The sequence below is a fragment of the Embiotoca jacksoni genome, unplaced genomic scaffold (genome assembly GCF_022577435.1).
Source record: "Embiotoca jacksoni isolate LCO1_2020_lvr unplaced genomic scaffold, fEmbJac1.0.p SCAF_62, whole genome shotgun sequence".
Lineage (NCBI taxonomy): Eukaryota > Metazoa > Chordata > Actinopteri > Embiotocidae > Embiotoca > Embiotoca jacksoni.
Genome location: NW_027185417.1, coordinates 124,020 through 136,829, shown reverse-complemented (window position 1 = coordinate 136,829; position 12,810 = coordinate 124,020). Strand labels below are relative to the sequence as shown.

Genomic DNA, 12,810 nt, shown 5'->3' with positions numbered 1-12,810 from the left:
AAAAAAAATTGACAAATGCTCTTATTCAAATCCATTCTTTCACTAATACATTAAATAAAATTTATATTGGTAAAAATAAACTTGAGAATCATTCTGTTTTATTACTTTTTTATTTTTATTTAACTTCTTACATTGTCTACCTTTCTTGTGTCTAAAGTCTTAAATCACATTTTCAAAACACTAAAAAATAAAATAAAAAAAATAATTTAAAAAAAAACATCACATCACAAAACAAATATAAAAAATGAAAAAATAAGTAAAAAATGTCCCCTCGGGGATTAATAAAGTAACTACCTAACCTAATTAGCACATCCGTCTGTTGTTCCTGTGTTCACCGCTAACATAATTGCAATTGCAGTAGCGGAATATAACCACAAGGGGGGCAGTAACTAAAACTAAAGGGACCACAACTGCCGTAAAACTCTGAGGGGGAAGAAGAAGAAGAAGGGAAAAGAGCGAGAAGAACCTCAATGCTAGATACAGGTCCGTAATGGTGGAGAAACGCCGTTAGCAGGTGTATTTGTATTTCCATCTGACAGCCGTGGACACCAACTTCTACAAGATGATCAAAGATGGCCGCCACATGGACCAGCCAGACTTCGCTCCAGTTGAGATGTGAGCGGATGGAGATTTTTATAAATGTCGATAAAGTTATTTTGTATGTGACACTCACCTGTCCTCTCAGGTACCAGCTGATGACACTCTGTTGGAATCTGGAGCCCACTGACAGACCAACCTTCAAAATGATTGGTCAGCTCATCAACAGGCTCCTCCCCTCAACCAATGACACGTCGCAACATCGCAGCGACCAGGTGAGGACAGCCCGGTGGTTCCAGAGCCCTCAGTGTCGTCTGACAGGCTTCTGCTTTATTGTTTAACTTCTTCTTCTTCTCCTCAGCCAACGTACAGGAACATCGATGAGTGCAGAGAAGAAGAGGAGGAGGAGGAGGAGCTTAGAGGAGGAACACCGAAGAGAAGAGAAGAAGAACGAGGTGAGAATTTATGAAACCGTTACCAAAAAAAACAGTTGAATAAAATTGTAATAAATCTGTCGAGACTTCATCTCTTGCCCTTCTCCTTGCAGATAATAATGATGATGAAGAGGGGAGGGAGCCAATGATGAAGAACATCTACCAGCTCTCCTGATCCTTTCATCCAAACTGAATGCTTCTCACGGTTTTCATGAGTCTAAGTTCTCTTGTGAGAACGAGTTCGCTTCATGTGGCTGAAGACAGTCGACACTGCTGAAAACTTTATGGACATTTCAGACACATTTAGTCTGAAATATCAGAATAATAAAAATAAATAAACAACTGGTGTGATGTGTGTATTTGTTCCAAAATCTGATCAAGGAAAAGACCTCAGTCCGATTTTTTTGTGAAAGTCTCTCTGTGTTTTTGTAACAGAATCATAATCATTCAGGATTTTTTTTTTTGTTTTAATTTCAATTTTGTTTTTGTCCGTAATCTGAAATATTTTCATGTTTAATTTGTATTGATCCCGACGTTCTCTTGTGGTACTGATCAGAACTGTAATTTTATAATCAAATTTTTTTTTTAAATAAATTCAATCTAAACAGCCGACCGTTTGTTTTTCTGATGGAGGATCAGTTTGAATCAGGTTCCCGTGAAAGCCTCACATGTTCAGAGATTCTGGATTATTTCATGAAGAGCAGAAGGAGTTGCTTTTCAGCTTTGAATGAACTATTACAGGTTTTATTTTGCATCATGAGACATCACAGCTTCATCCAAAACTCTCAGGAGGAGTCCAGGCCTCTGGGTTTATTGCATATTATTAACGATTAATCATAAATTTACCAGAAATGTCTAACACAGGGGTAGAAAGTCCAACCCGTTAAATGCTGTTTTGTCAAAGTCAAGGCTGCCACAAAGAGATAAGCGAAAGGTGGAGTCAGCCCTGTGACCACCCAGGTCAAAGGAAGTCTTGTGATGGAGCGGAGAGAGCGACAAGCTCCAGTAAACATTTCTAACAATTATTCATAATAATTCATTATAATAGCGTGTTTCTATAGTTTATTTATTTATTTAAGTGGAATGAGTCTCTGCAGGTGAGTTTTCTGTTACACCTGCCAGGGGAATGCACGGGATGGGGCCAGATACCAGAAGATTACCGTAAAGGTTTACAATTGCTGGACTTTATTTTCACACCACAATGACCCATAAAACAGATGCTGCATTTCTATCCATTACTGCATGTAATCTTGACCAGCTTCAGAGTATAAGAGGTCGGATGCTCACTCTGCTTTCGATGCTGAAAACAACAGGTTCTCATCCTGCCGTTCATCGAGCGAACAAGAGAAACAAACAGAAGAAAGCAAACAGCAGCTGATCTGAGGTCTGCAACAGGTAAACTAATCAGTTATTATACAGGTGAAATATAGATAATAAAGTGACTTCACATATTAAAATAGTGACTCGGTTTATGGAGTTTTACGGTGATGCTCTGCTATAAAACAAGTTGAAGATTTTCTCTGAGGAGGAAGTTGAAGATCAAGCTTTTAGTGTCAGAACACATCATTCTGTTGCTTAGCTGTCACTGATTTTGATTGATTATGTATTGACTGTGCAGCTGTCAGGATGAAGCGGCATATGTCTTCTCTGGAGTTTTTCCTCAGCGTCATTTCTTCACTTCTTCTCATCTGTTGTGCCGCGCTGATTATAGTTTCATGGATCAGCCTGAAGCCTGATGGTAAACTCACATTCTACTCAGCTGATCAAATCACGACACATTTTTTTTATTGCTGATGATGTTGTTGTTTTGTGTGCCGAGGTGCCGTTGAGCCTGTGCAGCTGACAGGTCGGATGGTGATCACAAATGGAGCAGTGTTCTCCCGAGAACTGATGAATTCCAGCAGTCCGCAGTTTAAATCTCTCGCCTATGACGTCCAAATGCTGGTGAGATCAATGGCTTTTATTTTGAATTTTTTTTTAAACATCAGCAGCTTTTGTTTTGAAAAATAACAGATTTAAGCTTCAGAAGGACAGAATAAGTAAGAGTATAAGCTTGGTCACTACGGTTATGATCAGCTTCATCAGGTTCATCGACACCTGATCCCATTCTGACCTCTGATTGGTCGACAGGTGTCTGAGGCCTTCAGTCTCAGTGAGCTACGACGGCTCTACAAGTCCTGTCAGGTTCAATACTTCAGGTAAGAGAGCTAATCAGTCCCATCATTACTGATCAATTATTTTATCACGGATCAATATAACCATTACTAATCAATCACATCCTGACTGATCGATCACATTCTTTTGATGAATCACGATGGTTCTCATCACAACATACGTCTTCTCAGGGTCACTTAACAATCATCAATCACATGATCACTGATCAATCACATAATTACAGATCAACTGATTACTTGGTTGACTGTCAGTTGGTTGTTTCATTTCTTGTAAAACCGTTGCTTATTACCTTAATTTCATTGATTGATTGATTGATTGATTGAATGATTGAATGATTGATTAGAAACTGATAATGTGTGTCTGGTGATTCTAATGTACGACTGTAGGTGTCAGTAATCAATCTGATGACAGTCTTGTTAACAAGCTCATACTTGTTTTTGATCTGTGTCCTCAGGCACGGCAGTGTGGCCGTGAGCTTTGACCTCTGGTTTCATCAACTCGTTGATGTGAAGGAGGTAGAGCAGCAGCTGTGGGCGGGGATTCAGGAGGCCCCGGGCAGAGGATTGATGATCGACAGAAAAAGCCTCCAGATCGGAGGTGAGTGTGAGGTCACAGTGAGGTCACCAAAGGAGGTAAACATTCAGCGATTAGTGATGTCACGGTGTTTCTGTTTCTGCAGAGGCGACGGCTGCATTGACCAGCGTCATACCTACAGCAGGTGAGACGCGTTCAGGTGCTCCATCACAAAACGTTCCGTCACTTTGTTTTTAACATGTCTGCTCCGTGTGTACAGAAAGATGTCCTCCTCAACAAGCTTTCTGTGCCGATGGAACAAAATGCGTCCGCATTAGTCGGCTGTGTGATGGAGTCAACGACTGTCCGGACGCATCGGATGAAGCCGCTGCTCACTGTGGTCAGTGATGATCTCTGAATCAGCAGCTTCCTCCCTCAGTAGCATCAAACAGCAGATCTCAGGTGTTTTAATGGATCAAACATCCCATGACTCTTTCATCACTCTCATCTCCATAGCAACGGCGTGTGACGGACAGTTTGTGCTGAGCGGATCAAGCGGTTCGTTCAGCTCATCGAAGTCTGACATGTACCACAACAGCAGCTTCTGTCGCTGGATCATCAGGTTAGACTGTAACACACACTGTAACACACACTGTAACACGCACTGTAACACTCACTGTAACACACACAGTTACACACACTGTAACACAGTAGCACACACAGTTACACACACTGTAACACACACACAGTTACACACTGTAACAAACACAGTAACACATACTGTAACACACACTGTAACACACACAGTAACACTCACTGTAACACTCACTGTAACACTCACTGTAACACACTGTAACACACAGTAACACTCACTGTAACACACGCTGTAACACTCACTGTAACATACAGTTACACACACTGTAACACACAGCAGGGGAGACCTTCACAATTAAAGTTTATGTGTTCAGGCAGAACGATGATGAAGTTTGTTGGTGTTATTCAGTGTTTTTACCTCCAATAAACCTAAAAGTTCTGGAGGACGTTGAGCAGATTCGTGTTGTTTCCAGGGTCGATCGAGGACTTTCAGTTCAGGTCAGCTTCGATCAGTTTGAAACAGAACTAAACCTCGTCACCCTGAGTCTTTTCGAAGGAGTCGGACCAAACAAAGTGCTTACAGGTGAACGGCAGAGTTCGATATAATAGTTTCAACTCACATCAGCAGTTGTCGTTAACCTGACGACAGATTATTTGACATGTTTACGTGATTGGTAGCTGAGCTCTCAGGCTCCACCCCTCCGACCATGTGGCTGTTTACCGACCAATCGACTTTGGAGTTTATCTCGTATGATATCAACAGCCTGTCAGGGTTCACGGCCACCTACAGCGCCGCCAACATCTCCAGCCTGTCTGGTAAGTCGGGACTAAGCACTGTAAGAAGCTGCCTTCGAGCGTTTCCTGTGACTGACGGTTCTCTGTGTTCAGACGAGGAGAAGCTGACCTGCACCTTTGAGCAAGGCATGTGTTTCTGGAGAGACTATGACTGGACTGGGGGCCACTGGAGTCGAATCAGCGGCCCCACCTTTCCTCCGTCAACCGGCCCAAGCGTCGACCACACGTTGGGTAACAGCTCGGGTGAGTTTAATCGGTTGTGTTTTTATTCTGATAATTCTGATGATTCGGTCGTAAAACCTCATTGATCAGTTGGTATCAAACCCTGTCAGGTTTCTACATCGTCACTCCGATCAGTCCCGGCCAATTCCTAAAGAGCTTCAAGATCTACAGCCTCCCTCTGACTCCGCCCACAAGGCCCATGTGTCTGAGATTCTGGTGAATAGAAAATAATAAACAAATGCACAACAAATAAAAAACATGTCAACTGAAAATGAACAAATTCAAATGTAAAACAAAGAAAATGAACCAATACATAATATGTAAACAATGGAAACTAAAACAAACATAAAGATAAGCATGTAAATAACATTAAACTAAATTAATAAAAAAAAGTCAGCGATTAGACGTGTCGACGTGTTTGTCTGCAGGTACCACATGTTCGGAAACAACGTCCGTCAGCTCCGAGTTTTTCTGCAGTCGTCTCCATGGCAGCCATCGCTTAATGATACCATCGTGTTCCAGAGAGACGGTAACTATGGCGACAACTGGAACTACGGCCAGGTGACCCTCAACCTGACGTCAGAGTCCAGGGTCAGTGACATCGCACAGGAAGTCCACAGATCAGACAGTTTTATCACTCAGCTCAATAAACGAGTTATTGATTGACGTGACCTCTGACCTTTGCAGGTGGTGTTTGAAGCTCTGAAGAAGGGAGGTATGATGAACAACATCGCTCTGGACGACATCACGTTAACTTCTGATCCCTGTGGACCCGCCCCCCCTGAACTGACCAATGTACCGTCTATGACAACCGTGGCCCCCAGTCCAAGTGAGACACAAACCACGCACACTTTTCCAGGTGAATTTAAATTGTTATTGTCCGTTTCTAAAACGCTGTTCTCAGCGTGTTTATTCTGCATTGTATACGTTACTGTCAGCATTTAAAAAAGTGCACCTGAGTAAATAACTCACCTCTGGCAAAATACATCACGTAACAATAACACTGTTGACTGTGTTTCTTGGTTGTTTGTAGATAATATATATAAATATATACTGTACTGTAAATGCTGTGCATTTTATATTTTATATTTTTTTTACTGCTATTTTACTGCTATTTTATTGCTTTTCTATTGTTCTATTATTATCTTATTGCTTCTGTATGCTGCTGTAGCGAAAAAATTTCCCATCGGGGATTAATAAAGTAACTACCTAACCTAACCTAACCTAACCTAACCTAACCTAACCTAACCTAACCTAAACCCAGCACATGCCAATGCTCTCGAATCCACTCTGACTCCGCCCCCTCTGCTCTCTGATTGGTCCAGCTGGTTGTGGAGGACCATTTGACCTCTGGGAGCCAAACTCCACCTTCACCTCGCCAAACTACCCACTACCCTACGGGGACGAGAACATATGTGAGTACACCCATTGACCCATTCATACTACCTGTACTTCATACTCACTGTATACCTGTACTTCCTACTCAATGTATTCCCTGTACTTCATACTCACTGTGTACCTGTACTTATACTTCTTACTTATAAATGTACCAAAAGTAATTATACAAGAAGCAATTTCTGCTGTTCGAAATGTTCAGCTCTGTTTACAAACCCACTGATCCCTGATTTCACCTGAATATGTCTGTTATGTTTACCTACTGTTTTGAACCTCACCTTTCACCTGTGTGTTAATTATCCATGATGCTCTGCTGCTGCAGGTCTGTGGATTCTGAACACTGTCGTGGGCCAGAACATCCAGCTCCACTTCCTGGACTTTCACACCGAACTAGCCTATGATGTGGTAGAGGTGCGGGATGGGGCGGGGCCTAACTCCACCTTACTGGGTAAGATGGTGTTGTTTTTTTATACCCATAATTCTCTGCAGCTTCATTCTCACCTGAAATAAACCGGAGACTTTATTCTGCTTCAGGTATTAAAGTTATTTATTTGTTATTTTGACAGCTATTCTCAGCAGCGATGGCCCCACCCACGACTTGTTCTCAACAACCAATCAGATGACGGTGTGGTTCATTACGGACAAGTCAAATAGCTACCCAGGATTCAAAGCCAACTTCACCTCCGGGGTCAGACTGGGGTTACCAGGTGAGCTCATAGCTCAAATTTAAGATTGTGTTCAAACACGAGTGGAAAACACAAACTGATCATTTGGTTTGTTAACAGCTCCGTGTGCAGTCGGTCAGTTCCAGTGTAAGACAGGAAGCTGTATCAATGGTAACACTCAATGTGACGGCACGGTCAACTGTCCCGATGCCTCCGATGAAGCCAACTGTAGTGAGTCACCGTCTCATGATCACAATTTTGTTTTACTCTCTCTCTATTTTGGATTGACAGTTTTCTTTACACAAAAAACAAGAACTGCCACAATTGTATGAGTTTCTCTTTGAAACATTTGCTGTTCAAAGTGCTACACATAAAACCATTAAAAGCATCAAAACATCAGGAAAAGGAATGAAAACATTAAAAACAGAGATTAAAACATTAATCAAGCTAAAAAAAAAAATAGGATAAAAGTCACAGTGCAGTTTAAGACATCCTGAAATCTGGTTCAGTGAAAAGCAGCAAACACAAAAGTCTTCCGTCCTGATTTAAAGGATCTGAGAGTCTCAACAGATCTGCAGCTTTCTGGGATTTTATTCCAGATGTGTGGAACATAGAAACTGAACACTGGTTCTCCACGTTAAGTTCTGACTCTGGGAAACAGGAAGGAGACCAGCAGACAACCTGACGGGTCGGGGTGGTACATAAAAAATGAACCCACCAGTGCTTTACAGACCAGCAGCAGGATTTTTAAAGTGGATTCTGTGTTGGACAGAAACTCTCAGGTGTCAGAAAAAAACCCAGCTCCTGACAACATTTCACCATGTTGGTATGTCAGTCGTGTTGCAGGTACAAGGTCTCAGACGCCTCAAGTTTCGTCTCGCCTCATCTCTGCTGACTGTGTGTGCCGACAGCTGGAGCTCCCACCAGTCCAACCCCACCTGCCGGTACCTGGGATACAGGTAACGCTCACCTGTCTGATTTCGCTTGACTGGGACACAGGATGAAGGTTCTGGTGGAAAACGAGGGAAAGTTAAAGAGTACTGATCTGTTTGTCTTTTTGGTCTAACTCCCCTGCAGGTTCGGGGAAGCATCGCGGCTGCCGGCTCTGCCTCAAGATTCACCGTTTGCGAACATCACAGTCACCAGCAACGGAACCCTAGAAGCCGTTGTGAGGTACCGAAGAACCAGAACCAGAACATGACAGACAGAGTCACAATTAGAAACTGGAGCTAGAAGTAGAACAAGAACTAGAACTACGAGTAGAAATGTAAATAAAATGTGTGCTGCAACTACAGCTAATAACCAGAACCAGAAAGAGAACAGGAACTGAAAACAGAACCAAAGATCATGTCTGTGGATATTTATACTGGTCGTGATGTTTTGCAGTCAAACCTGTCAAAGTGAGGAAGTGATTGCACTGAACTGCAGCAACAAGCGTGAGTACACTCATAAACACTAAGTGTTAAATTCACTGTTAAACCGAGATGTTTTTTTTTAAATGTGAAGAATAAATGATCTTCTGTGTGTGTTTCAGCGTGTGGAGTCCAGATCTTCAATCACGTCACGCGTGAGCTGCCCCAATCAGAGAACAGAACAAGTGATCAACGTAAGAACTGAAATTCTGCTCTCAGTTTCTAACTGAATTTTTATTTGGTGTTTTGATCATGTTCGGTTCAGCATGTTTGTTTGTACGTGCAGGTGGTAACCGAGTGGTGGGCGGGACTAATGCAGTGAAGGGGGCGTGGCCGTGGATGGTGTCCCTGGAGTGGGGGGGGAATCCAATTTGTGGAGCCTCACTGATTGGCAAGGACTGGCTGCTGACTGCTGCCCATTGTGTCTACGGGTGAGAGACTCCAATGGTAGCGTGTGAAACCAGAACCGTCATGTCGGCCTGTTGTGATGACACAGATCAAACAGTGACCCTCTGTGAACGTCCGACACACCTGACGGTGATGTAACGACGTGACGTGACGTGAGTCCGCGTCTGTCTCTGCAGGATGAACGTCCACATCCAGGACTGGACGGCCGTCCTCGGTCTTCACTCCCGAAGCAACAGATACGAAGCGAGCGTTCAGATCCGAGAAATCGATCGCGTCATTATCCACAGAGACTACAACAGACGGACCAAACAGGCTGACATCGCCATGATGCATCTGCAGCAGCCAGTCGACTTCACCCGTCAGTAACAGCGCGAACATGAACACCTGAGCAGTCAGGCTGCAGGTCGATGATGCACGTTAAGAGTTAAAGAGAGAAAATGTTCATCTCAGTCCTGGATATTAATCTGCAACTTTCACGTCAACTTTTTATTATTGTTTACAAGTGTGTGTGTGTGTGTGTGTGTGTGTGTGTGTGTGTGTGTGTGTGTGTGTGTGTCTCAGAGTGGGTCCAGCCTGTGTGTTTACCAGCTAGAGGTCAGAATTTCGCAATAGGAAGAATATGTTACATCGCCGGTTGGGGACGAGACGCTGAAGATGGTGAGACATGAAACACACTGAGAAAGTATTTACAACGAAGTGCTTCATTTTTTACAGTGAAAAATAACATCACCTGTTTCCTTCTCCACCCGTCTCCCTCTCCATCTGTCTCTCTCTCCCAGGTGTTCGCCCTGATATTCTCCAGCAGGCCAGGGTCCCTCTGGTGAGTCGGACTCTGTGTCAGAGTCAGATACTTAAGTACAACATCACCTCCAGCAAGCTGTGTGCCGGCTACCCTGTGGGAGGCGTCGACTCATGTAAGGTAATGACTCACCTGGACTCAGCTGGACTCACTCGGACTCCACAGACCACATCCATCACCAGACAGAAATCTTAACTGATTCTCTAGTTTGGCTGATTTAATCAGAGAATTCACAGTTTAACCAGCCGGTGTGACACAGATGCTGATCTGAGTGCCGATTGGTCAGTCGGCTGCAGGTCGATAAAGTTTCTGTTGGTTTTTGTTTGCACTCTGTTGTTTCTATATCTGTGTTTGTTTTTTGTTTTTTTCATAAATTTTGAACATGGTGTTTGCAGGGAGACTCTGGAGGCCCACTGATGTGTCTCGACAACGGACACTGGACTGCGATTGGTCAGTTACGCACTCACGGACATACGCAGCGAGATAACATTCCACGATAAAAAGTAGATGAGGTCTAAACAAATGCTGCACTCTGATTGGTTCCTGACAGGCGTGATCTCATTTGGGCTTGGCTGCGGGCGTCCTCAAACACCTGGAGTCTACGCCCGAGTCGCTGCCTTCACCTCCTGGATCGCCCGGGCCAGACGCTCCCACCCCTCTTCATCACCTTTCTTGTGAAACGGCCTTTCTTTAAGCCTTAAACTTTCACTGAAGTTCTTCTCCTGTTAAATTTACAAATTGTTAATCAAATAATGAATTGCTGGACAAACCTGAACATGTTGTCTTCCATACTGACACTGAACAAATCATCAAGGTAGAAATTAAAAAGTTAAATTTTCAAATGTCTCCAAGATAAATCAAGTTGCATTGATTGAAAAAAATATTTTATGTGAAGCGGAGAGGACAAGAAAGTACGAAATTGTGGTTTGTTTTTTTTATTGCAATGACAAAAAAAACCCCGACAAATGCTCTTATTCAAATCCATTCTTTCACTAATACAATAAATAAAATTTATATTGGTAAAAATAAACTTGAGAATCATTCTGTTTTATTACTTTTTTTTAATTTTATTTAACTTCTTACATTGTCTACCTTTCTTGTGTCTAAAGTCTTAAATCACATTTTCAAAACACTAAAAAATAAAATAAAAAAAATAATTTAAAAAAAAACATCACATCACAAAACAAATATAAAAAATGAAAAAATAAGTAAAAAATGTCCCCTCGGGGATTAATAAAGTAACTACCTAACCTAATTAGCACATCCGTCTGTTCTTCCTGTGTTCACTGCTAACATAATTGCAATTGCAGTAGCGGAATATAACCACAAGGGGGGCAGTAACTAAAACTAAAGGGACGACAACTGCAGTAAAACTCTGAGGGGGAAGAAGAAGAAGAAGGAAAAAGAGTGAGAAGAACCTCAATGCTAGTTACGGGTCCGTAATGGTGGAGAAACGCCGTTAGCAGGTGTATTTGTATTTCCATCTGACAGCCGTGGACACCAACTTCTACAAGATGATCAAAGATGGCCGCCACATGGACCAGCCAGACTTCGCTCCAGTTGAGATGTGAGCGGATGGAGATTTTTATAAATGTCGATAAAGTTATTTTGTATGTGACACTCACCTGTCCTCTCAGGTACCAGCTGATTACACTCTGTTGGAATCTGGAGCCCACTGACAGACCAACCTTCAAAATGATTGGTCAGCTCATCAACAGGCTCCTCCCCTCAACCAATGACACGTCGCCACATCGCAGCGACCAGGTGAGGACAGCCCGGTGGTTCCAAGCCCTCAGTGTCGTCTGACAGGCTTCTGCTTTATTGTTTAACTTCTTCTTCTTCTCCTCAGCCAACGTACAGGAACATCGATGAGTACAGAGAAGAAGAGGAGGAGGAGGAGCTTAGAGGAGGAACACCGAAGAGAAGAGAAGAAGAATGAGGTGAGAATTTATGAAACCGTTACCAAAAAAAACAGTTGAATAAAATTGTAATAAATCTGTCGAGACTTCATCTCTTGCCCTTCTCCTTGCAGATAATAATGATGATGAAGAGGGGAGGGAGCCAATGATGAAGAACATCTACCAGCTCTCCTGATCCTTTCATCCAAACTGAATGCTTCTCACGGTTTTCATGAGTCTAAGTTCTCTTGTGAGAACGAGTTCGCTTCATGTGGCTGAAGACGGTCGACACTGCTGAAAACTTTATGGACATTTTAGACACATTTAGTCTAAAATATCAGAATAATAAAAATAAATAAACAACTGGTGTGATGTGTGTATTTGTTCCAAAATCTGCTCAGGAAATGACCTCAGTCAGATTTGATCGTGAAAGTCTCTCTCTGTGTTTTTGTAACAGAATCATAATCATTCAGGATTTTTTTGTTTTAATTTCAATTTTGTTTTTGTCCGTAATCTGAAATATTTTCTTATTTAATTTGTATTGATCCCAACGTTCTCTTGTGGTACTGATCAGAACTGTAATTTTATAATCAATTTTTTTATTTTTTTTATTTTTTTTAAATAAATTCAATCTAAACAGCCGACCGTTTGTTTTTCTGATGGAGGATCAGTTTGAATCAGGTTCCCATGAAAGCCTCACATGTTCAGAGATTCTGGATTATTTCATGAAGAGCAGAAGGAGTTGCTTTTCAGCTTTGAATGAACTATTACAGGTTTTATTTTGCATCATGAGACATCACAGCTTCATCCAAAACTCTCAGGAGGAGTCCAGGCCTCTGGGTTTATTGCATATTATTAACGATTAATCATAAATTTACCAGAAATGTCTAACACAGGGGTAGAAAGTCCAACCCGTTAAATGCTGTTTTGTCAAAGTCAAGGCTGCCACAAAGAGATAAGCGA

General features: G+C 42.3%; 2 protein-coding genes and 1 long non-coding RNA gene across 3 annotated transcripts; all 3 read left to right on the top strand.

Moving 5' to 3' along the window:
• The first annotated feature begins 554 nt into the window (after window positions 1-554).
• LOC138213664 (macrophage colony-stimulating factor 1 receptor 2-like) lies at window positions 555-1,220 on the top strand. Its single transcript, XM_069174910.1, has 4 exons — window positions 555-615; window positions 686-812; window positions 899-992; window positions 1,085-1,220. Exons 1-4 carry the CDS (start codon window positions 563-565, stop codon window positions 1,144-1,146), a joined length of 336 nt encoding a protein of 111 aa, XP_069031011.1. The 5' UTR covers window positions 555-562; the 3' UTR covers window positions 1,147-1,220.
• A 1,377-nt stretch (window positions 1,221-2,597) lies between these two features.
• LOC138213614 (enteropeptidase-like) lies at window positions 2,598-10,627 on the top strand. The gene is made up of 26 exons (XM_069174842.1): window positions 2,598-2,709; window positions 2,791-2,915; window positions 3,102-3,169; window positions 3,601-3,801; window positions 3,944-4,059; window positions 4,176-4,281; window positions 4,727-4,836; window positions 4,932-5,069; window positions 5,142-5,291; window positions 5,381-5,486; window positions 5,699-5,861; window positions 5,958-6,099; window positions 6,596-6,685; window positions 6,988-7,113; window positions 7,232-7,372; window positions 7,451-7,561; window positions 8,166-8,289; window positions 8,408-8,503; window positions 8,717-8,766; window positions 8,865-8,897; window positions 9,029-9,173; window positions 9,327-9,508; window positions 9,712-9,807; window positions 9,930-10,069; window positions 10,345-10,399; window positions 10,500-10,627. The coding sequence occupies exons 1-26, from the start codon at window positions 2,598-2,600 to the stop codon at window positions 10,625-10,627; spliced, it is 3,054 nt and encodes a 1,017-aa protein (XP_069030943.1).
• Window positions 10,628-11,483: 856 nt separating this feature from the next.
• On the top strand, window positions 11,484-11,847 carry LOC138213598 (uncharacterized). The gene is made up of 3 exons (XR_011179540.1): window positions 11,484-11,516; window positions 11,587-11,713; window positions 11,799-11,847. It is a non-coding gene; the product is annotated as an uncharacterized lncRNA (long non-coding RNA).
• Window positions 11,848-12,810: the final 963 nt, after the last annotated feature.